This window comes from Pogona vitticeps, chromosome 9, assembly GCF_051106095.1.
Source record: "Pogona vitticeps strain Pit_001003342236 chromosome 9, PviZW2.1, whole genome shotgun sequence".
Classification (NCBI taxonomy): Eukaryota; Metazoa; Chordata; class Lepidosauria; order Squamata; family Agamidae; genus Pogona; species Pogona vitticeps.
The window spans coordinates 5,465,868-5,490,740 of record NC_135791.1 but is presented as its reverse complement, the minus strand read 5'-3'; the positions used below and the strand labels follow the sequence as shown (position 1 = coordinate 5,490,740).

Below are 24,873 nucleotides of genomic sequence, written 5' to 3'. Positions count from 1 at the left end.
ACCAAACATGAAGATCTTCAGCGGAACAGCATGCCACAGTGCTGCTGCTTCTAACGTGACTAGGACAACCGTTTAGGAGAATCTGGGAAAGAACGGAACGTGCCACTGGAAGCTATGAAGGCTGGGCAAGTCCCTCAACTCTACAGCAGCCCAGGAAAGCAAAGGCACAGTCAATGGACTTTACTTACTCTTCACAGGAGGCTTTCGGGGGTCATAGCTGACTGAGGAGATGCTGCTCACAGAGGGTCCCGAGTGGCCGCTGCTCGTGCTGGGCCCATCATAGGACTGCTCCTCTTCAGCATGAATGGTGCTGCTTTTGCTGGGTGTGAAGAACACTGGCTTTATCCTAAGGAAAGAGGGGGGAAAAGGCCCAGGAAGGGATGTGAGATGTCCGCACCCAAGAAATGCTCCCCGGGGGAGGGGGAAGCAATGTACAGTAGGGCCCTTCTATCCACAGGACCAGTATCTGCTGATTCATTTATCCACTGCCTCACTGAATACGAAAACTGAGAAATATGCATACTATGCTATATATTCAGTGTTTGCTATTATCAGTGATTTTCAGTATCCACTGGAGGCTTGGAAACAACCTCAAACCTAGAAATCATTTGTTCCAAATCGCCTTGAGTGACTCAGCGAGGGGACCTTCTGGGAAAAGGATGTGGACAGCAAGCAGCACCTTCAAAATCTGCGTGCATGCTTGTTTTCCTCCCTATTTGTGGTCCTTGTATTCCAACCTCCATCCAGGAGGCTCAGGGTACAGTTTCACCCCCTCCCCTACTGACCATTCTATCCTCCTAACAGCCCTGTGAGGGAGGTCCCCTAAGTGGTCTGAAGACATCTTGTGAGCTTTCTGGCGTGATGGAAGTTAGAACCTTCATCTGGCCAGTCCTGGTCTGAGACTAAACTCCTACTGCAGGTGGCTTAGCAACCTCCTCCTCTGTTAAAACTGGTGTGTGTGTGTGTGTGTGTTTGTGTGTGTGTGTGTGTGTGTGTGAGAGAGAGAGAGAGAGAGAGAGAGAGAGAGAAAGGATGTCTTCTTCCCTCTACTTGGTCTTCACTGTTGTGCCCTCTGCTTTTCCATTTGTCGGGTTGTACAGTCCAGCCACTTCCAACTTACTGCAACTCTGAGTGGCCCACCCCCCAAGAAGATCCCTCAAAGGCAAAGCCCAACTACCAACCTGAATGGAAAAAAAGCATTCTAGGACGGACTCACTTGATCTTTTCTGGGACTGCCGCTCCTCCGGTCCCAAATTTCTCTTGCCTTCGTCGCACATCCCGGGGTGGTTTGGCTGCTGAGTTCACAAACGCCATCTTGGCGACCCTGCCTAAAAGGGAACAACATGAAAGAAGCCCCAGTTAGACCAAGAGCTCCTTCTGCCAAGCCCTGAAGCCACTGGTGAAGGGGTAACCATTGGGAGAGGCTACCTTCTACTCCACAGTCCTTTTCTACAAGAACCATCCCCATGATAGTTTCTTCCCGGCAACACAATGCAAGCCGTCCACCAGCCATTTCAGTGCAAGAGCCCTTCAAATACAGGCTCTCAAACTGGTGGCCCTACAGAACGGACATCGTCTTACATCCAACTTTGGTTGCCATTCTTTCAAAACAAGGGTGGGGAACATCATCATCATCATCATCATAGAATTGCAGAGCTGGAAGGGACCCTATGGATGATCAAGTCCAGCCCTTGTCAAAGAGGCACAGCGGGGAATACGTGAGGATCATTTTGGGCAGCAAACTCCATCAGCCGTACCCAGCACAGATCATGCTGAATGAAGGATGATGGGAATGGCCACAAACTTCCCATGCTTCCTTATCAATGTAGGGCTGTGATGGGAAGTGCTGAACCCCTGAAATATTTGCCTGCTTTGGAGTTCTTCTTTAGTACTTATTTTTTTATTTAACTTGTATGACACACACGCTACCCAAAGGTCTCTGGGCGGCTTACAACAAAGAAAGGGGAGGCCAATGGACATTTTTCACTGAAAGAAGCTGGGTGATTATTTTTCTAATTGCACTTACACTAGTTTGTTAAAAACACTTCCAGGGTCCCCAATCCCCAGAAGCTGCTTTGTTGGACTACAACTCCCAGCATGCCCCAGCCAACATGTTCATCTCATGGAGGAGATTATGAGAAACATATTGAACCCCTGAACCTTAATTGTCCTGCTCTCTGGGCCAAATCTTCAGTGCCTTCAAATTCAGAAAGAAACCGCCAGCATTTCCCCCTCTCGTTTTACCGGAAGGCCCCACCCGGCCACCCCGTCTGCCGAGCTACCTTGGGGTTTATTGGCGTGAGCTGATCGGATGTTTTGAGTCAGCATGCGTAGCCGTTTCTCCCGAGCGTCGTGCAGGCGCAAGTACATCTCCCTCCACGTCTCAAACTCTTCGGGCTTCTCCTTCTTGAAATCGCGAAGGCAGTGAACGTGCCACAACCGGTCGGTGTCCTCAACTAAAACCTGATGGAGAAGATCCAAGGAAAGGTCGGACGCAGGGTTTAGGCATATCAGACCTAACCAGTAAAGAGCTACCCAACGACGTGGTTTAGGACATGGAACTAAGAATCAAGAAGTCTCCAGTTTGAATGTTGGTTCCACCATGAACTTATTGAGCAGCCTTGGGCAAGCCATTCGGACCCACTCTGCCTAATCAGGATATAGCACTAATTTAACAGACAGTTTCTTTAAAGTGGGGTGGGCAACTTGCAGCCCTCCAGATGTCATTGGACCACAACTCCTATTAACCCTAGGACAAGTGGGAGTTGTAGTCCAGCATCTGGGGGGGGGGCATGCTTGTGTATGCTTGCATTATGGGTTTATAGCCAGAGGTTCTTTGATTGTTTGAATGGGCTGTACAAATGAATCATTGTGCTAGTCACGCCACGTGGATTGATCCTGGCCCAGAAGACAAGAAGATCCCCCTTTGGTGCTATCGATGTGATCTGATGCTGGATGCAGGTGGGAATCTAATCCAGCCTGCAGAGGCTCCCTGTTCTGCCTGGGGAAGGTGTGTCGCAAGGCATTTTGTTGCTCCCATCCTACACTGTGGCAGCCATTTTGTTGCTTCCACACAACCTCCTGTGTAAGGGAATCAAGAGTTTCAACGCCTTGAGGCTTGAAAAGTCAAGGAGCAGTGCGTGTGCCCGTGTTTTCCCTCTCCAGAGACGCCTGACACACCTCTACCTCTTTTCATCTCCATTTATACCTCAGAGACTCCTTTAGAATAGCAACAGCTGGTGAACGGCACACCCTGCTCAAACTAAGACCCAATTCCTCGGAAGTAAAACCCAGCATCCCCATTGTCACGGAGGCTTGGGAGAGCAGAACCCAGCTGCGTTCTCAGACCGTCGGCCTTGCACAAAGCGGAGGACAGCACAGAACCCACATATACTCCTAGGTGGCATTCTCAACCTGATGTCCTCCAGATGGCCTGGATGGCAGCCCCCACCATCTCCGGTCCCCATGGGTCAACCCATGGTCAGTGAGCCAGAAAGTCCTGCTGCCACCACAGGTGGGGGGGTCAGAGGTTCCCTCTCCTGCCCTTAGAGATCATCAACAGTCACCAAGGGGCGTGGGGGGGGGCTAAAGAAAGTGAGATGAAACATAAGCATACATGGATCTTGTTTAAAGCTCTCTTGGGCTTCTTCTTTTCTTCAGAGGCATCAACTTACAAAAAAACTCACCGACAAGAGTAAGATACGGGCTACTTTGGTGGATCAGGTTTCTGCCGCCTCTCAGATCTCAAATCCCGATAGCAACGATGTTGCTTAGCAAGCCCTCCATCTAAAATAATGAGTTCTAAAAACCAAACGGTGGGTTGATGCAGTTGAGAGGACGCTCTCACAAGCATCCCCAAGCAAATCCGGTGTTACGCAGATCGGCTGATGAGTTTTACCCTTTTGTAAGATCGGTAAAGCCGGGGAACGCCATTCTTTGGCGGCAAAACCGCACTGAGTCCACGTGCTTGTGGAAACAGACTCCCTCTGATTTAGACAACACTGAATTATCTGTTGCACCAGAGTCCTAAAATCTGTGTGACAGACAATTTGTACATGGTACATGGTGTACTGATTTAACCTCTGCAAACAATTGGTCTGTTGTTAGCAAAAAACTAAGCCGAGAGGAAGTCTCGTGAGCCCCATCCTTGTCCACAGCGACAGCTTTATTCAAAGTACTGTAAAGTAGGACCCCTGTACAGTATCTGTGGGGGACGGGCTCCCAGCCCTGCTTTGCGGATGCTGAAAAACAGCAAACTCTATTTTAATAGTATACATTACACATAGTGTTGGTTCTGGCTCCCTCTAGTGGCCAGTTCTGTAAACTTCATATTTAGAAACATATTTCTAGGAATTTTCTTTTAATAATTTCAGACTGCGGATAAGTGAATCAGCGGATACTGATCATGCAGATAAGGGGGTCTTACTGTAATCTTCCCTTCATTTAGGTTGCAACGCCCTGTTTGACGTAGGAAGCCAGACTGATACTCGACTCCCACTTACCCACAGGACGTATGCAAGGTTACCAAAAGTGGGCTGGGCTCTGCCCTGTTCTAAACCTGCTGCAGATGCAGGCTTGAACTGTAGACTTAGGGAAAACACAGAGGCGAGCACCACTCACTCCCAAGCACCCTCTGCCCTGGGACACTTACGTGATTACACTCTTCGATGCGGTACAGCTGCTCTGGGGTGCATTTCTCCAAGACTGGTTCCAGTACAGAGTAAGGGACGCCCCCCACTTCATAGATTGCTAGGGGGAGAGAGGAAAAGTGGGGAGAGAAAGGGATGAGCAAAAGCTCCGGAGGGCTACTGTTGTCCATTTGAGACCCAGGAGAAGACTTGGTGGCAGGAGAGTATTAAGCACCCCACTCCCTTTCCTGCCGATCATCACCCCCCACGCAATGATGACAAATCCTGGCCAATGGAAGCTTCCGTCTGCCATATTGAGGCAAGCAGAGGTGCAGACTTGATTAGCCAGCCACAGCTGCCCCAGGACACTCTGCTCCAGGAGAGGGATCAACCTCTGGAAACTCACAGTCAATGTTGTTGCTGAGGACCCGGATGCACTGCTCATGGAGCGTCATCATCTTTGGAAGGTAGGCGGTCTTGGAGCCCGAGTACACTTGCATCTTGGAGTTCAGCCGGCGTCCCGTGAAGCCCGCCTCGTCTTCCTCAATGGGAGAGGACAAAGCTGCAAGGTGGAGGAAAGGACAAGCAAGGAGCTGCCTGTGAATGTGCCGTGGTGGAATGCCCCAGAAATCCTTCATCTCACAATTCAAGACTCTAGAATCATCCCCTGAAGCCAAGTGGGAGAGATCCAGGACAAGTTAAAAGAAGTATGTCTTCACCTAATGCATTGTTACATTGTGGAACTCAATGCCACAAGATATCATGATGGCTGCTTGGGTGGCTCCAAGAACGGATTAGCAAGATTCAAGGAAGAGAAGGCTATCAATAGCTATTCATCTGGAGGGCTATCTATATCCCCCAGGATGGGGAGGAGGAGAAGGTCTCTCGCTGCCAGTTTCTAAGGACTCTACGCAGGAGACTGCTTTCTGCAGCCACATCTTGCCTGCGCTCTTCCCTGGTGGATCCTGATGGAGGAGAATGCTGGACTACAGTGGCCTTTGGTTGGATCCAACACAAAGATTGTGTGGATCCCATAAAAAGGTGCAGGGCAAGGCCAACAGCTGGCCGATCACTCCCCCATGAACGTCCGACCTCCGCAGCTTTTCATCTCCAGCAGCAACCCTGCCAATGACTCCAGGGAGCCTGCCATTCCTGCACAGAGCACAAAGGTATACTGCTGCTGAACGCGGAAGATCCTTTTAGCAATATTATGGCTTCCTATTGATAAACATATAGATCATGAATTTGTCTAGTTCGGTTTGAAAACCACTGCTCTCATCTCATGACAAATAACTGCCTACAGTTAGTAGGAGTCCATTCTGATTCACCAAAGTCCACCCCTTTCAAGTTTTGGAAAATTGGCTTCTAAGCGCTGTCCGTTGTCACCCAAAACAGCTTATGTCAAATAAAACATGTGGAGTCTTCAAGGTACCACAACATGCCGTTGTTTCTTCTGTGATGTACGAACACAATTGCCCCTTGGAAAACATTACCATCCTAATTTAACACTTTAATTCTGTTAATGTGAAGAATATTCTAATGGCTAAAAAGACAAGCAAGCAAATGCATTTGGAATAAAGCATCAACTGCACTTCTTTTCTGCCCAAAAGCAAACACTCCTATTCCGAGTCGGCTGCAAGGCAAAGTATCAATGGATGTGGAACTAAATTACACAGAATCCCAATTGCACAGTGTGCAAATAATGACAACCTGCTTATGTCCCCGAAGTCAGAGAAGGAGGTGTCCAAGCATCTTGTCTGATGCTTCCCTTGTCTAAGGGTAAGGAAGGCTCTTCAGATGTTCCTCATCTACAGTTCGCGCCAGTGGTTATGAGAACGAAATGCAGACGTGTGGAACCGGATGAAAAATGATCGGAAAAGGAGATCATTCACGATCCACGCTGGACTGGTGCTAGGTAGGGGGTTTACTTCTCTCACCCTCCACCCAGCACTCAAGGGCAGAAAAGGATTCTCTGTAACCGATTTTGCCTAGATCTCGGCTCGCAACGTACCTTTCCTCTTTGGTTGGGCAGGGGGAATGGATTCGAGCGAAGGGAGTGGGCGGTAGTTGGCCTGGATGGGAGGTAAAGGGATATCGGGGAGCGTTGGCACCACATCAAAGACGATCTGGAGAGCGGAAAGAAAGGGAAAAGGATGTAAGTACGGCAGCCCTGGACCAATAGACCCACAAAAGAAATATTAGCTCACAAAAATATTTAGCAGAGGTGTGCAGATTTATGCTTTTGGGACTTCAGATACCAGAACTCCCAAGGCAGCATAATTGCATGGAGTAGTCTAGGAGTTGTAAAGACACCCCCCCCCAAAAAAAAACCACTATGAATATTCAAGCTTCTGCTTAACCTTCCTTCCTAAGCCGATCTCAGGAAGCCATTTATGGACTATGAATGGCCTGAAAGAACGTAAGAAAAAGAAATACGCAGCTCTGCGTTTCGCAAAGCTGCCCTGGTTGCCAGTTAGCGGTTCTCACTTGCCACAAGTGACCAAATCAGTGGCTATTAAACACTTCGTATCCATCTATAGGGATGCGAAATATGAACCAGTTCCCACCCTCAGAACCACCCAGGCTACACACCGGGTTCTGTGTGGCGCTGGGGTCCTTCTGCAGCAGCAGCGCACCAGTCTCAACAGGAGCCCTGACTCCCAACGCAGCCGACCACTCACTCCCTGTCTCACTCCCTCTACTGAAGTGGCTGGTTGTCTGGGGAGGCGGGGAAGGGCCGGCCAGGTTGCTGCTGCAATTGGCATGTGGCGGCCGAAGAAGGACCCCGGTGTAGGAACATTTGCATCCCTAGAGATGAACATGAAGTGTGCGTGTCCAGCGGCTGTCTACAAGCCTGCCAAAGGGCAACCACATATCAAACAATAGCGGAGGGGGAGAGCAATCAGTATTCTCCCCAGCTCTTTCAGCCTCAAAAGCATCACGACAACTTGTATTGGTTAGCAATCCGGCTGCCACAATTTCCATCAACGGTGGCTGCCAGGCAGGGATTTCCCAAGGGATTCCCAGGTTGAATGCATTACAGCCGTCTGAGGAAGTAAGAAGTCTTCAGCACTAGCTCTGCTGGCCAGGGTTTCTGGGAGTTGTAGTCCAAGAACATCTGGGAAGCCAAGTTTGGAAACTATTGGTCTAGGGCAGACCTGGGCAAAGTGCGGCCCTCCAGATGTTGTGGAACTGGAAATCCCAACACTCCTCACTATTGGCTGTGTGGGCTAGGATTACTGGGAGTCATAGTTCAGCAACATCTGGAGGGCCGCATTTTGCCCAGGTCTGGTCTAGGGGAGAGATATAGCATAAGGACACTCCCAGACCATCTTCTACTGACCGGTATCTCTTTTGTCTTCATTTCATCTGACCTTGTCCATTCTCATCCAGCCTCTCATCAAAGCCGGGCAACCTTCAAGAGGATTGCCTGCACCTGGATGTTCAGTGATGAGCAGTAAATAAAGCTGGAATGAGCACCTTCGAAGAATTTAGAGCACTCTTCCTCAACCTTGGATCCCCAGATGTTGTCAGACTGCTTTCCCCATTATCTGTGACCATCACTTGTGCCGGATAAAGGAGCTTGGACCCCAGCAGTTAACTGTGGATGCATCCCCGAAACAACCATCGGCTGAGTTGTGAGTTTGAGAACAAAGACACGACCAATTATGTATCCACGATTATGGAGATGCATCTGCATTTTCTCAGCACTGTCCTTGAAGATATTTTACCACTCTTTTCATCCAGTGGTTCCCAATCTTGGGTCCCCAGATGTTCTTGGACTAAAACTCCCAGAAACCTTCACCACCACCTCTACTGGCCAGGATTTCTGGGAGTTGTTGTCCAAGAACATCTGGGGACCCAAGGTTGGAAACCACCGTTTGAATCACTGAAGCCAGTCTGCCTCTCAATGTGCTAAATATACCAAGATTCAGTATCTTAAGAAGAACACACCAATAAATGAAGTCAAACAGAATATGGAGCTGGTTTGTGCCATATGTGAGATTATTCCTGTTTATTTTGAATAAGAGAAAGCTGAATTTAGATACTTTCAAAACTTTAGCCTGTCACTCAAGATGTGGATCAAAACAATGCTTTCTCAGCACACTGCATGAATCCATAGGTTGATTATTTTAATTATTTTGTGTGTGCTCTGGTTTTAACAGAACAGAACAAAACAAACTTTTTAAAAACACAATGTGTTGTTTTACTTCTTCAGGAGGTAATAAACTGATAGGATATTTGTAGTGCTTCTTCCCTATAACCAAAGTTCTATGTTCTGCATCCTATTTCACCCTGATCTCACCTGCAACCATATATATTTCACATGCACCAGAATTTCTAACAACACATTCCATGTAACAAAAGAGAAAAAGAAGAGCCGTAAGACGGATAGATTTATTTTATGAAAAAGTGGGTGGATTACTATCATCTTCTTCAGATAAGCAGATGTAGATATATTACATAGATATATTACATATTTCTCTACATGTCTGGAGAAATACAGGGAACTCAGCAAAAACTTCATACTAAAATAAATCTATTCGCTTTAAAGGTACTACAAAACGTGTATTCTTCTTTGCGATACTGAAACAGACAAACTTTGCTACATCTTTGGGAATTCTTATATTCTGTAGATTTGAAGAAATGGGTTGCAGTTCATAAAACCTTAGGCTAAAATATATCTGCTTTGTTTTCCTTCCCCAACATTTACTATCTAATGACCAGTATCCTGCTGAACAACTTGGCCTGCAGAATGGGAACACCACTATCATCAATGGTAGGTTGCCGATAATTGTAGAGTTTCTTTTCCAGTTTGAAGGTGCATGCAACTCAGATGCAATGAGATGAGGTCACACCCAACCCAAAATTGAAAAAGTAGTCTTTAATTACTGGCAATCTAGCACTAATAATGATGTCATTCTTATTGTGCAGGTGGACATGGGTAACAGGATATTTGCTGCCATATTTTAAGATTTTGTTATTAATATATCATGCCATAAATAACATGGGACTTTGTTAAGTATAGAAAGCCAGCCCTGAACAACTTTGGAATTGATTATTTGAGGGGTTTAACTTCTCTCCAATTGATTCCCTTGATCCTTAAGGTTGTCTGAAAAAGCTGGTGTTGATACAAGCTTCTGATGTTTGGTCTGTGGTTTACTGGAGAAGGGCGCTTAATATGATGAAATCTAATATGTCAAATGCTTCTCACTGTCCCAATATTGGACTTGTTCCAACAATTCTTACTTGGGGATGTGTGTGTTGAAGACCTACCTATTTTTGCAAGCTTCCTGGTGGAATTCAGCCCAATGTGTATTTTCCTCTGTGGCAGACATTATATGTATTATATGCATATTTCGTATTGCGGATTTCCTAAGGCTGGATACTGCTTTTAATCCTCATATGTCAGCGGTTTAATACATATCGATAAATAAACGCAACATTTACTGGAACTAGGCCCACCTTTGAAACCTCGGTAGAAATGGGCTTGGTCTCCAAACAAATTAATCCAAGGGAAAAGCTGGATCACAGCTTGGAAAAGTGACTCTCTTGGCTAGGTTGGCTGAGGCATTCTGGGAGGTGTAGTCCAAAAAAGTAATTTTTCCAAGCTCTGAGGTGAACATGCAATGCCTAGAGAAGGGGAACCAAAGAAGACAGGGCTTGAGAGACCTTTGCGCAGAGAACGTCTAGATCATGAAAACAGGACTGGCCCAAAAACATTTTGACCGCTGACGCGCACCTTCTAGAGAAGGAAGTTTTTTTTTTGCCCAGGACCTTGTGGAAATGAGCGGGAAATGCATGGGAGGCATCCAGGGCGGATTTTTTTTAAAAAAATCAATGATTTTAAAAAACAACTTGATTTAAAACACGTCTTAAATTTTAAAAACTGATTTTCTAAATTTAAATCGTCAGAAAAACCTGACTTCCTTTCCACCCCTTAAATTGTGATTTAACATTTAATTTAAATCATGACTTAAATCAATCTTTTTTTTAATTTTCTTTTTATTATTACTATTATTTATAAAATCCTTCCATGCTTACTTAACATCGTGTCTTAAATCAATCTGATTTACATCAAATCCACCCTGTAGGCCTCGGATGTTCCCCTTCAACGCGAACGAGCCGCCCACCAAGTTGCGTCCCACGGGCCCGATCCACCACTGCCCTCTCAGCTGCCACAGTGCCCAAAATGGGCTGCCTCGAGGTGGCTTCGTGGCAACAGGCTACCTGTGTGAACGGGCGGCTTTCCCACCAAGGGAGGCACAACCCCCCTGAGGTCACGCTCACCTTTTTCGGTTTGGATGCCCCCGACGGCTTCTTCTCGCTGGCCTGCTTGTGGAGTTTCCGGCTCGCCTCGGCGCTTTTGGCATTCGATTTGGAACCGTTCTGCTTCCCGAGCCCTCGGTCTTTGTCCTTTTCCGCGACGACGGGAGCCGGGGTCTTGACCACTTTCTTCTTTTTTTTCTGAGGCTGGTCGTAACTCAGGTAGGACTCGAAGGACATCGTGGGCTGCTCGTAATCATCCTCCCCTTCCCCTTCCCTGGGATTGGGAGGGGAGAACCCCACTGTTCTTTTGTGGGACTCGGGAGCTTTGGCTTTGCCCTCCGGGGTTTTTAAGCTGCCGGAAGAAACCTTTTTCTCCTTGTTCCGATTGGAGGAATCCCCTTCCGGTTTTCGTTTCTCCCGGTCTCCATGAGCACCCTCTGTGCTGAGCTTCGCCTTCTCTGGCTTGGCTCTCTCAGAGTCCATCAGCTTTTGCTTCTTCCCGTAGTCCTCTGGGGTCTCCTCGACGTCGGCGTGTAGCTTCTCCTTCTTGGCGCCGCTGCTTTCTCTTTTCTTCTCCCGCTTAGAACCATCTAAGCCGGTCTTCAGCCTCTCTTTGCCGGCGCCGCTGGTGGTCAAAGAGGCTTCTCGGGGAGGCTCCTTGGAAGAACCTTTCTGCAGCCGCTGGAGGTTAAAAGAAGGGCCCCGCTCCTCTCCCTTGGCTTCTGCCCGCTGCTTCTCCTTGTGAGAAGACTTATGCTCCTTGCTCCGACCCGAGCTGCTTTTGTCCTGGGAGTCGCTCAAGGGCCGACTGTGGCTTCCTTCCTGCTTGTCCTGAAAGCTGTGGCCTTTGTTGGCTTTCTGGTTAAGAGACTTTGGCTCTCTTTCCTGGTCCTCAGGAGGACAGAGGTCCACATACAGTTCCGGAGGGCTCTCGCCCGGTTCAGGCAAAGGTGCCTGCCCGTAGTCAGAGCATTCCTGGTCTGAGAGCGTGGGGGAATGTCCGCCCCATGTCCTTCTGTCCGGAGCACCATAGCTCACAGGTGGATGGGCCCTCTCGGGCTCTGCATACCGCTTGGCCTTCTTCACGCTATGATCTAGGTCATATATTTGGCTTCCAGAAGGCTGATACACCTCCGGGTAGTCCTGCTCCACCTCGTCATCCACCGGCGGGGACGGCTCTAGCTGCCGTTTCCGAGGGACGCTTCGGTCGTAGTTGCGCTCAACAGGTTCAAGGCTATGTCTTGGGGGGAGAAAAAGAAAAAGTAGATCAGAATAAGTCCACAAGGGAAGACTGAGCCAACCCTAATCATGCCTAGGTCCACTCCACTTCACGTGGGTAGACACAGTATGCAGCCAGGGCATGCCGTAGCTACTCTATCAATTTCTGAGACCCGTTTTCAGGTCGTTATGACTGAGGAACTCCCATTACACACACTCACGTATCTTTAAAATATCCCCACACTCCATCAATAAATCAGTGAGCAGAACTCACTGCCGCCTTTGCAACTTTTGAACGGGTTATTGTACTAGTATAAGCTAAGATCACCTTGCCGACAAAAGGTCCGCATCGTCAAAGCTATGGTTTTTCCTGTAGTGATGTATGGAAGTGAGAGCTGGACCATAAAGAAGGCTGACTGCCGAAGAATCGATGCTTTTGAATTGTGGTGCTGGAGGAGGCTCTTGAGAGTCCCCTGGACTCCAAGGAGAACAAACCTCTCCATTCTGAAGGAAATCAACCCTGAGTGCTCACTGGAAGGACAGATCCTGAAGCTGAGGCTCCAAACCTTAGGCCATCTCATGAGAAGAGAAGACTCCCTGGAAAAGACCCTGATGTTGGGAAAGTGTGAGGGCAAGAGGAGAAAGGGGACGACAGAGGACGAGGTGGTTGGATAGGATCATCGAAGCGACCAACATGAATTTGACCAAACTCCGGGAGGCACTGGAAGACAGGAGGGCCTGGCGTGCTCTGGTCCATGGGAGTCACGAAGAGTCAGACACGACTGAACAACTAAACAACAACAAATGCTAAGATTTGATCTGTAGAAAGACATTTGGGGTGCATAGCTGGATATGCATCTCTGAGGCATTGTCGATCTGAGGGACTTTGGAGTCACTGAAGACAGATGATGAGTGAAAAGGACTAATCTCATACTCCTTTCCTTTGGTTCTTTTTCCTGCCCCTTTCCCCCACTGTTTTTCTTCTTCTTCTCTTTCATTCAACATATACAAATGTACCATAAGACCCCCATATCCAGGCGGGATGAGTTCTAAATCCTCACCGCGGATACTGAAAAATGTGGATTATATCAAATGCTATACATAGGATTGTCTCCGGCTCTCTCTTGTGGCCAGTTCTGGTAATTACATAATGGAAATATAACTCGCTAGTGAACAGTATACATGGGACAGTCTCTGGCTTTGTCTAGTGGCCGTGTTCTGGTAACTTATCATTTAAAATATTGGGTTTTTAAATTTTTTCTTTTAATATTTTCAGACCGTGGATAAGTGAATTAGCGGATACTGATCCTGGGGATAAGGGGCTCTTACTGTATCCAGCTGTATTCACCTATGATATCTTTCTCAAAAATTAATAAAAATGATTTTAAAAAAATATCCCTGCACTCAGGGAGCACAGCTTCTTTCTTCCTTCCCCTTGTTTTTCAAAAACACATTGGCAGCTCTTGATTTTTCTTCTTGCTATCGTTCAGCTCTTCCCAAAATTCCAAGCTGAGGCTTTGTAGTTTTTTCACAGAATTTGACACACGCGCGCAATGCATACACACACACATCAGCACGTGAAGCCAACGGTCCACAAGCATTACCGACCCAGAGAATTCAGCCTTTCGCAGCCTCCTGTTTTGAAAAGCAAAACTCTGGCGCAGAGATTCTGCCACACAATGCGTGGAAAGATACTGCGCAGATGGTGCCGCCCTCTGTGGTTCAGGTTACACAGCAACACATATTTAGTCACCGCCTGGAGCAACAGGGCTGGGGGGGGGGGAGGCTATCCAGATCTGCTTTTGTTTGCATCCACTCCCAGCCCTGATATTTCTGCGCAGCAACAAAGCCAGCAATCCCCAGACTGTGCATTGTGAACACGGTCAGCGCCCCCCAGTAAAAGCAAGCCCAGCGAGCCCAAGGCTCCCACGAGAGCACTGGAACAATAAAAGGGAGGAAGCTGCTCTCTGCCATTCCCACTGGCCCCTGCATTTGCCTCTTCCTGACCGACTCCTGAAAGAGGCAGATTACAGTTCTGCTGCAATCTAGTTCTGCTTTGGGTGCAGTGACAGCCTTTGAGTGCACCAGGACAACACAACCCTGCAGGCCTCCTTCCCAGTCAGCATCTCATAGATCAACAGGTGCTCCATCAAATGTTCTGGACGTCACAAGCATTGGCCAATATGAGCTGGGCCGTTCTGGAATTACAGTCCAAAACATCTAAAGGACCAGACGTTGAGGCAGGTGATTCCACCGTCCCTCCGGACTTGGTGTCACCTGATTTTTTTTCCCCACCACTTCTGATGTGAAATCGCACATTCCTGTGTCCTTGTGAGACTCAGGCGTGTCTCCTTCCATCTGTGAGGAGAACTTGGAAGAGCTGGATCCGGCCCCAAAGCTTCCGTTTCGCCACCCCTGGTCTACAAGGGCTCGTTGCAGCTCCCTCAAGGCCTACCTAAAGATGCTGGAGATGCAAGCCAGAAGCTCCCGCACACAATGGGCAGAATTCCAAGTGCTGGTTCTAACCTATAAAGCTCCAAATGCTTTGGGTCCAAGCTGTCTCAAGGACCGTGTCTCCCTTTATGAGCCTGCCCGGGCTTTAACATCACAGGTGCGTTTGGTGGGGACACAGGAGAGGGCCTTCTCTGTCTCTGCTCCCAGACTGTGGAACTCTCTTCCACTGGATGCCAGCCTGGCCCCATCTTGGCTCTCCTTCCGTAAGCAAGCAAAGACCTTCCTCTTAGCAACTGGCTGTCTGAGCTGGGCTTTTTAATGTATTGATGTGCTTTACAGCTTTGAATATGGTTTTTTTTTGGGGGGGTTGCTTTGTTTACTGTCTTTTAGTGTGGTATTTGTTTGGTCCTTTTCAAAATTTGTATACAGTACTTATTGCTCTTTGTTTTAAATATTGTTTTTTAGTGGTGTAAGCCACCTTGGGTCCTTTTAAAGGAGAAAGGGGAAGTAAACAATATTTTAAATAAAATAAATACTGTAAGGCCCTTTTTCTGTGACCCGTTTTCAGGTCGTTATGACTGAGGAACTGCCACTACATACACTCACGTAGCTTTAAAATATCCCCGCACTCCATCACTAAATAGGCCCCATCAAATCCATCCACAGGGTGGATCTGATGAAAATCATGTGCATTGCGTGTGTATGGAAGAGTCAGGGTTCAATCCCCAGCCTCTCTAGGGGAAGGGCCCAGGAAGGCCTTCAGTGAGCCACAACTATTTTTTGTAGCACCCTAAACTCCGGCTTCCCCAACAAAGCAGGGGCTTGAGAAGACCCAGACTTCAGATCTCCAACTGGACATCGCATGCGGCAGCTCTCTTCCCCTTCAGCCGCAGATCAAAAATAAAGCACAGCACATGGAAGAGAAGAAGCGCAAGCTTCCAAGATGGCCTCAAGAAAGGGCCGGCCTCAGAGGACAGCACCCGGGGCTGGCTTACCGCTCTGTTTCCGGCGGGACAGGCACCAGCTTCTTCCACCGGGCCACCAAGTTCTTGGCAAAGTCTCCAACCTGTTCGTGCTTCCGTAAGCTGTTCACCGTCTTTCCTACTCCGGTTTCCTGCAGAGGATAGGTAGGAAAGGAGTTCAGGGTTGGACAACATGGAGAGAGAAGATAAATAGGCACCCTGAAAGGCCTTGAGCAGGTTAACATTGTCTCTGTTCCCACAAACACACATGCCGACCATCAATAAAGCTTACTTACTTAAATCTGCTGTTCTTGTGTGCCTTTACATTACTTCAGGCTTATGGCAGCTTTAGAGGTGCCTCGGTTGCTCACTTTTATTTCCCCAAATCTTCCTTGGCTTGTACACAAAAGTGGACAGTCCTGCACCTACCTCAGTTGAGCCTAAATTCCCCCCTGTTCGCCCTGAGGGACAAGGAAGGGTTAAAGAGCTCTTTCTCCAGATTTAAAATTGGGGACCTTATGGGTGCAGAACTAAAGATCATGGCAAAGCTCAGGAGAAAATTATTATTCGATCATTTACAAACCACTTTCAGGGCAAAACTGTCCTTCCAGGGCACCACGTGAAATATGGTAAAGGACAGAATAAATAAGAACAGATAAGGACCAAATTCAAACCATAATATGTGAAATGGAAAGCAATCAGTCAATCCGTGTAACGTTTAAAGAAAATAAAAAGACAGAAGTGAAAATTTAAAAAGTTAGCCTGAAGTTTCTGTTTGGATGGATGTCACCTCTTTACTGTGGAAGTGAGTTCCGCAGGGCCAGGGCCACTACTGAAAAGGTCCCGGCTTTTGTACCAATCCATCTAATCCCTCTTAACAAGCAGCGTCCCAGAGAGCAGGGTAAAGCCCAGGCCAGCTCATATGACATGGTTTCAAACAGTTTAGGTCGCTAAAGACCATGTTCAACAAGTTCAAAAAATAGAGGCTAACCTTTATAGCTGTGCAAAATAGGCGCAAGACATTCCAAAGGTTTTGTGTTCTTATTGCCAAATGCTGCACTTGTTCGTTGGGTCGTTTCAGCATTTTTTTAGTCGTCTTCAAGGGCAGCCCCAAACAGAGGACAATACAGTATCCCAGCCTTTTTCTAATTAAAGCATCAGCCTGTGTTAAAGGTACACTTTTCTCCAGATAAAATGTGTCTCTGGATGGCTGGCATCAACTGTACCTTTATGGAAAAGTGGACAGGTTCATGAACCTCCCCAAACGGCGTACAGCTCTCTTCCATCAAGGTGCAGAAGCGTCTCAGCTTTCAATCGACCGAGCGAATGCATGGCTACGTTTGAAATAGATCAGGGAGAAAGAGCTCTTACCAGAAGAATATCAACCGTGATAGGCAACTCGGAAAGCCTCTTCAAACTCTTCATCAGCTGTAGAGACACACAGAAAAAAAAAGGTTAGGGCAACTGCTACGTGAAACGTGCACTTCCTACAGTAGTGATACATGAAGAACCGGGGAGAGGGAGAAAATGTTATGCTGCTAACGTGGCACCTTCACCTAGAAGGACTTGAGCCTTACTCCCTTTGCGGAAGCTACATTTTCGGACTATACAGTATCTGCAGGGGATCAGTTCTAAGCACCCCTACAGGGGCTGAAAAATGTGGAAATATTGAACGCTATACATTGCATGATCTCTGAGTTCCTCTAGTAGCCAGTTCTGGGAAATACACCCTGGAAATACATATAAATAGGTAGATTTCTGGATTTTTTTTTACTTAGTATTTTCAGGCAGCGGATAAGTGAACTAGTCGATACTGATCCTGCAGCTAGGGAGGTCCTAATGGAACTCAAAAATATTTTTTCTAAGTTCTGCAGGCCCCAACTTGTGTGAGCACATGATGTACAGCGAGAACCCTATAGCAAATGCAGACTCTTTTACCTCTCTCTGATGATGATTAGGAGAACCACCATCATAAATCTCCCATTGTAGGGGAAGTTTCCCAAGCTCTTCCTCTGTTACGTTTAACCATTCACTGACTGTCCGTATACAGTACTTTACTGGACGAGTGAGGATCCTCTATCTTTTGAGATGTTTCAACCGACAACCTCTAGCAACCCCACTCAACATGGCCAATGGTAAGGAAGAATGAGAGACACGAGTCAAAACATCATAACAGCTACACATTCTTCGCCTCTGTTCATGGTGTTAGGACTCTGGGCTGGGACATGGCTAGTAGGAGCTGCCAGATCCTGAACGGGAATCTGCCGTCTATGTCAGATGGGGCTTAGGGTGATCAAAGACACACTGCTTCAATCTGAAGAAATCCCATGACCGAGTAGGAACCAAGCTTGGAAAAGGGGGTGGGAGCATGAATTAAAACTGTCAAGATCAATGGTGTGGGAAGAACTCCTGTCACTAGAGGAAAGGTGAGACAAAGATACAGCATCTAAAACAAACGGCATTCCCCATAAAATTATGAGAATGCTAGCACTGGAACATCAACATTCAAAAAGTCTTTTAAAAAACAAAAACTTAACATTCTCAGAATTTCTAGTCAGCCCAGTCAATGTCTACACTGGTTGGAGGAGTTCTAGGAATTATAATCCAAAATGAGTGTTCTGAGAACTGAGTGGGAGACCAATGCAGATTTACGTCTAAGAATAATTCAGAACCTTTGTGGGGGAATTCTTTGCCTCTGCCTATCCACCTTATTTCCTGCAGACAGAATGTCAGTAGAACATGTTTCATAATTTTTAGGGTTTTGTCTCCGTCTTGTTCCACTGAAGGTTTTCCGCTTTAAAACCCGGCCTCGTAAGATTTCCAACGGAAATAATGAATGGCTACAACACCAGCCAGCTTTGGTGATTTCAAAGTTATACTTAACTTCCCCCAGGTAATTATCCTAAGGAGGAAAACTTCTCTAGATACAAGTGTTTCGGGAGGTGTGCTAAATTTAGCATCACACCTTCACAGTTTTCTTAATAGTTAAACAACATAAGGGGAAAAATCCTTTATTAACTTAGAAGAACAAAGACCAGAATCCCACTGCTGATTTATGCTCGCATACATCTTAGAATTATAGAAGAATGGAGCTGAAAGGGGCCTGTAAGGCCCTCAAGCCCACGTGCAGGACTGCAAATATATCTGACAGATGGTCATCTACTTTTCTCTTGAATGCCTTCAGCACTCGTGATGAAGTTCTTCATGCTGTGGACAAACATATTCTCCCTCGTCCCGGCCAATCCATCACTTGACAGCTGCCCATCTTCCGAGTGTACTCCATGGTCCTAAAATCCCAGTCCCTGATGTTGGCACCACTTCCATAGCCGATTCACTCAGACTATTTTCCTTTCCTTTCCCTCTTCCAAGTGCTGTTAGGATGGATGAGAAAACTAGTGGGGCCCCTAAAGTCCTTGAGTGTCCTTCCCAGAGCTTCAAAGTCTGATGTGATTCCTTCATAGTTCCTCTTGGCTGTGCCATTTGGACGAGAAGATGATCAATGGCAATCCTTCACCGCATCCTTAATCTCTCCTCCAGGGAGACAGTATACTTGGTGGGACCATGGATTTTCCCAGCAGATTTCAGGTTTTTTATGCCAAATTGGCACCCATCAATGAGGTGATGGCTTAGTCCAAGAGCGCACCTAGCTAATGAGCATCAATTATGCCTAGCTAATGGCACCAAGATTTGCGCTATGTCCTTCACATGAGAAGCGAATGGTAAACTACTTCGGAGTACTATATTCCTAAAAAATCCATGGAAAGGCTCTTCATGATTTAGACTTGACTCGATGGTATGTAATTATTGTTATGTACGCATAAATCAACAGGATTCTGATCACTGACCTAAATGTTCCTACAAGGAGAGGGGTCTGGACTTCACTTATTTTGCCCCCTGCATCCACCTGAGTCTCTTTCCTTCAAGGCACTGGTTCCTCAAGGGAAATGTATATTTACACGTATATAAAATGGCACATACTGCTTTTCTCCCAAAGAACTTAAGGTGGCTACCGAAATTTCGAACAGAGTAAAAGAAATATTCTCAAAGCAGCCACAGTATAAAAGAGCCAGGATGAGAAAGTTTAAAAGGTTTCACATAGTACGGAAATGATTATTGATTTTTTTTTTTTAAAGGGATTTTATGCAATTCCTACAAGGCAGCAAAACTGGGGCCAGTCATGATGCGCAGAGTGGAGCATCCCAGAGATGAGCATTGCTACTAAAAAAGGTCCCTTCCTGGGCACATCGGAGGCCCGTGGAAAACAACATCAGCCCCAGTCCTTTGTGTATCTGCACAAGATTGCTTTGGGAACAGGTGCACCTTCAAACTGCAGCTGCTTAATGACGGGAGGGAACATTTCAGCCCCTGCTCACAGCCAGTGTATTTAGCAATGATTCCTACTCTTTTTAGGTCCCCTTCTTTTGTTCTTTCCCTACCCCAAAGATGGCAGTGAGCTCTCAGGGCTTGGAGATGGGCACGATCCATTGGGTCAGCGTTTTGTGCCTTTTTTTTTTTTTTTTTTTTTTTTTTTTTTTTTTTTTTTTGGCCAAACAGACATTCGGTGCTTCCCTGCCATGCCTCCTCTGGGTGCAGCCCCTGAGTGGGCACCCACCAGAGGAGGCAGTGTTAGGAACCATCAAATACCTGTTGGGCCCAAAATGAACTGGCACAAACCTCAGGTTCGATGGTTCGTGCCCATCTCCAGCTTGGATCCTTTTTGTTCCTGCTGGGAGACTGATTCTCCACCACAAATCCTCTCTCGAACTATGATGCATTTATGCCACCTGTCTTGCTATCCTCTGGTTCAGCCTCTAGGTTTTGTTAGATTTATTAGAGTATATTTGGATTATTTTATTGTTATTCTTATACTGTTTGCATTTCCTTTGATTGCAAACAACCCATAGCGCCTGACACTAATGGGGCAGTATATAAAGGTATGAAATAAATAAGTAACTAAAATATGAAAATGAGTTTGACAGCATTTACAAGTGTGCAAGGGGACAAAGGGTACCAAACAGAAGCTGACCTGCTGAATTCTTCCATTTCCCGTTTCTCCAGAAAGGAGAAAGTCGCACCTACCCTGACCTCTTCTTTCCTACAACTATTAGAGGTCCTAAAAATAAAAAGCCCAGATCCTTCTCGGTCTACAAGAAAGAAAAGATGGCAGTCCCAAGGACTGGGAACGTGGAAAGGAGAACCAAGAGCAGTCTGATTTGCTGATGCCAAATGACTGTTCTTCAGGGCAAGGGATAAAAACAAAAAAGATTTAGTGAAACTACAATGTTGGTCTTTGCTGTTAGAAAGGTTCCACCATTTCACTCCCCAGCCCCGCAACCCATTTGAAAGAAGAGATGCATGCAGTGAAACCTGCTAGGTCAACTGGACTTAGAGTCAGGACAATAGGGTCCTCTCGCTGCAACTTTCTCTGCATCCAGCTGAGCTCTCTGCCCTGTTTCTGTGGCCTCTCCACAATGAGAAAGCCAATCAAATATAAAAGAGGGGGTCTCAGTAGCACCACGAGCACAGCTTGGTTTGGGGCAGGTCCCTTTTCTTAAAAGCTAGTGCGCGACCCTTTCCAGAAACCAGCCTGGAAATAAAAGCTCAGAGTTGGTGTAAAACACAGCATGTTGCAAAAAGCTTTTGCAATTCAGACCACCAAAGGGGCATTTCCTAGCCCTTCGTGCACATAACTATGCTTGTCGTAACTAAGTTTCAGCTACCTGGGTAACATTTTGGCTGCTCTACAGGAGGAAAGCCCTCAGATAAAGGTGGTCAGGTTACTTTTGGACTGTGGCCCTTATGTCACATACAGAACAGCGTTGTTTGCAAAAGCGGCTAGGAATATTCGAGCTAATTTCCTGAAAGCCATCGCGATCAACTGTGCGGGGGACTCCCAGATATGAAGGGTCTCTTATTATTTTATATGTCTGTGATGTTATCATGATTTTTATTTGATCATATTTGTATTTTAAACAATTGTGACGGCTTTTAGCTAAAACAATAAACTTGAACTTGAAGGTACCATATGGGTTCTGCAAACTCAAGAGGCCGGCCATACAGCTGCAAGATCATCAACACACCTATGGGCCATCACTTATGGCTAATTTCCCCCAGCATCACCGATGCCTAAATAAACCAAAAAAAAAAAAAGGGTAAAGATTCTAGTCCTTATGGTGGCAGGTAAAACCTTATAAGAAAGCTCTCAGGAAGAGTATTATAGAGAGGATCAGAAGTGAAATGAGGCTGGTAACCACTGTTTCCATCCTCCTGGCCATTTTTTTCTAACATCTATGCACACCCTGGGTGGCACTTTTCCACCCAGAAAGAAAATCAGAAACTTTGAAAATAAAATTAGATCTGATTACTCTGTTGTCATTTATCAAAGATAAGTTCTCTGTATAAAAAGTTTGGAACACCATTGGAGGTTCTCCGTTTATTGTATTTTATTTATTTATTTTCAAATCAGTGAGGGACCAAGGACAGAACGGTAGGATGATAGAAAAAGCAATTTATAAGGCATGAGAAAGCCCCATTTTTAAATAACAGAAAAGCGGAGGTCCAATCCTGCTGGACAAATCCCCAGGGTCCCTCTGGTTACACGGCCACTTCCAACCCACACTTGGGGGGGTCCACTTTTGCCACCACCAAGGTGCCACCACGGCTACCACCATCACCAGTGAAATTTAACAGTAACTGCCAATGATGGGAAAAGGTATCAGAACATTATCTTGAATCACAAGAATCCTATCAGTCTGCAGGACAGATCATCTGCTTTCCTTCTGGAATGAAAAGGAATACTGACATAGTGGACTTATTACCCTGTTGTTATTGGCCGTAAAAGCAAAAAACAGACTCAAAAATGGTCCGAGGGTCTCCAGTCATATATATTGTATGTATATATATAGTGCAGGGGGCTGCTCTCCAATATCCAGCTGGGCTGGGGAAATCTGGACATTGAAGTCCAAAAGGTCAACAATTCCAAATTCTGGTCAAGACCAGAGTTTACTAACTTCCAGAATTTCCCAGGCAGCGAAAGGGGCCCAGAGACATTATTTACTGCACGATTTGATTACCTCAACAGAAGACCCTTTTACTTGATCACATTTAAAGCAAGAGAAAAGGAAACGCAACTGGGAAGCCTTGCTGGATTCCAAATTTGCCCCTCGCACAGCCTCCACCTTTCTTCAAGATTTAGGAATGGGTAAAAAGTTACCATGGTCCATACTCTGCCCTGCAGCATGCTGATTAACCACAGCTCCCAGCCAAACAGCAAACAGGATTTTGGCAAACTTGTGCACCCAGTAAGACAGACAGCAAAGCAAGAGAGATATCAGATTCTTCCTACCCTTTGATGGAATATTAGACACTAGAGGTACATAGCGCTAAAGTGATATGTAGGAAGCGGTTGTCTGCTTTCATCTTCACAATGGATAGAAGCTTAACTTGTTTCTTTTATTTATTTATCAAATTCTTATTCTGTGTTTTTTTTCAAAAAGCTCAAGACAACACCCACGGCTCTTCATTCCCACAATTTATCGGGAGACCAACCATGTAAGGTAGAGGAGGCAGTAGGGAATTTCATAGCTAAGTGGGGACTCAAACCTGAATCTCTCAGGTCCAGGCCCAACACTGTCTCTTTCTTTAAGCAGAAGCCAAGATTTCCTGCGTCATATATTAGATCCTACCTAAGTGCACAAAGCATTCTTTACCGACTCAGTAAATACACATACTGAATGACATGCCAGAAAATAAGGTAGGCACGCAGCTAGTAGGAGCGAAATGGCATTGCTTCCTGCCATCGCTCGGACTTTAGTTTCCATTAACAGTTGGCCAAACCCGAACATTTTTGACTATGGGATTTTAGAAAGGATCTCTCCAAGGCCTGTCACGGTTCAGAGGGGTATTTTCAAAGGAATCCAAAAACACGTAGAAACAGATTGAAGTTATCCCACCTATTTTAGATTTTCAAGAATTCCAAAAGGAGCAAGCCATTGATTTTAAATAAATTGGAGGCAGAAAAGCAAGTCAGAAGCACCTTTCCGAGCAACCATTTCCTCTGCTTAGTGGCTTTAGTGCTACAAAGATGCGCATCAGAGAAAGTGTCTTCCTATTAGACCTTGCTGATTAACAAGTTAAAATAAAACGTGAAGCATCCTTCTCTCCGCTTCCCTTCCTTCCAATCAGTTTGGTGGGAGAGAAAAAAATATGACAAAGCATTTAATGGCTGCCAAGTTGTGTCTGTCAAAAAAAATGGGGGGGGGAGCCCTAAGGAGGGAAAAAACGTATTTTTCTTGCATTTCTATTTTTGTCTCTCAAATTAAACACAAAGCCACTCACTACCGGCTCCGCACGTCCCTTGTACGTACAGACCCACATCTCCTTACAGCACATCATGAAGGCGCACCGGCCCTGCTATTGCCCAAAATGAAGTCACCCCCGTGTACCCTAAATCAAGGCAGGAAGAGTGTCACAAAAATGGAAGTAGATTTTATTTTTATTTTTTTTGTTATCCCCATATTTTCATTGGCAGAGAAAAGGGGCGTTTGTGGCACTTTCCGCCTCACACGTGGAAATCACTATTTTGGTTTGGAGGTATCATAACCTTTGGCCTGGAGGTCCTAGACACTTTTTAAAAAAGAATCCAGGGACTGGATCTGGATTTCTTGCTGTGAGTGCCTCAGGCATCTAAACGCCTTGGGCCGCCTCGCTTTTCCAATACTGCCGCTTTCCTCGCCCGCTGGGTTTTCTTCCATGAATGCAACATCCCCCCCCCCCGAAAGGGGTTTCCACAAAAGCTGTGCTTTTCTCAGCATCTTTTACCGGCGAAATATATGTGAGGGGAACAACACCAACAAGGGGGCCCAGGTGCTGTGGGGCATCCGGTGCGATTTCCAGGGTTTTTCGATTTGTTCAGTGAGAACTCAAAAAGATTGTGCTTCCCTTGAGAGGGGAGCACTATCCCATAACCTCCCCCCTGAGGAGGGATGAGAAAGGCGATTCCCTCCCCTTTTTTTTGTTTTTCTCCCTCACCCCAACCCCTGTGCAAGAAAGACAACCAGGGGGCGGCTGAATTCCTCTGAAGGGACCCGCCAGGAACGGAAAGGAATTCGTTACAAACTGACAACGGGCCCCTTCCTCGCGCCGGGCAACGGCTCCCATTCAAATCCCAACCCTTGAAACCAACCGTCCCGCGAGTGGGGGGGGGGTGTTGTGGGGGGAGGGGTGACTGGGATCCCAATTAAAAGTCTTGGGGGGCCCTCTTTGGAGAGGAAGGGGGACCCCCCTTTTCAGGACCCCCCCTTCCTCTCTTTCCTTCCCCGCTCTGGAAAAACAATCACAAC

The 24,873-nt window shown here is 46.5% G+C and overlaps 1 protein-coding gene across 1 annotated transcript in view; it reads right to left on the bottom strand.

The window, feature by feature from the left end:
* ELOA (elongin A) overlaps positions 1-24,873 on the bottom strand; it is a 29,606-nt gene that overhangs the window by 4,176 nt on the left and 557 nt on the right. The window contains exons 2-10 of the mRNA XM_072980320.2: positions 16,904-16,960; positions 15,566-15,684; positions 10,920-12,138; positions 6,640-6,754; positions 5,035-5,190; positions 4,652-4,749; positions 2,283-2,463; positions 1,217-1,328; positions 189-346 (exon numbers count right to left, since the gene is read on the bottom strand). Coding sequence (XP_072836421.2) covers positions 189-346; positions 1,217-1,328; positions 2,283-2,463; positions 4,652-4,749; positions 5,035-5,190; positions 6,640-6,754; positions 10,920-12,138; positions 15,566-15,684; positions 16,904-16,960 — 2,215 coding nt within the window. The remainder of the gene's footprint in view (positions 1-188; positions 347-1,216; positions 1,329-2,282; positions 2,464-4,651; positions 4,750-5,034; positions 5,191-6,639; positions 6,755-10,919; positions 12,139-15,565; positions 15,685-16,903; positions 16,961-24,873) is intronic.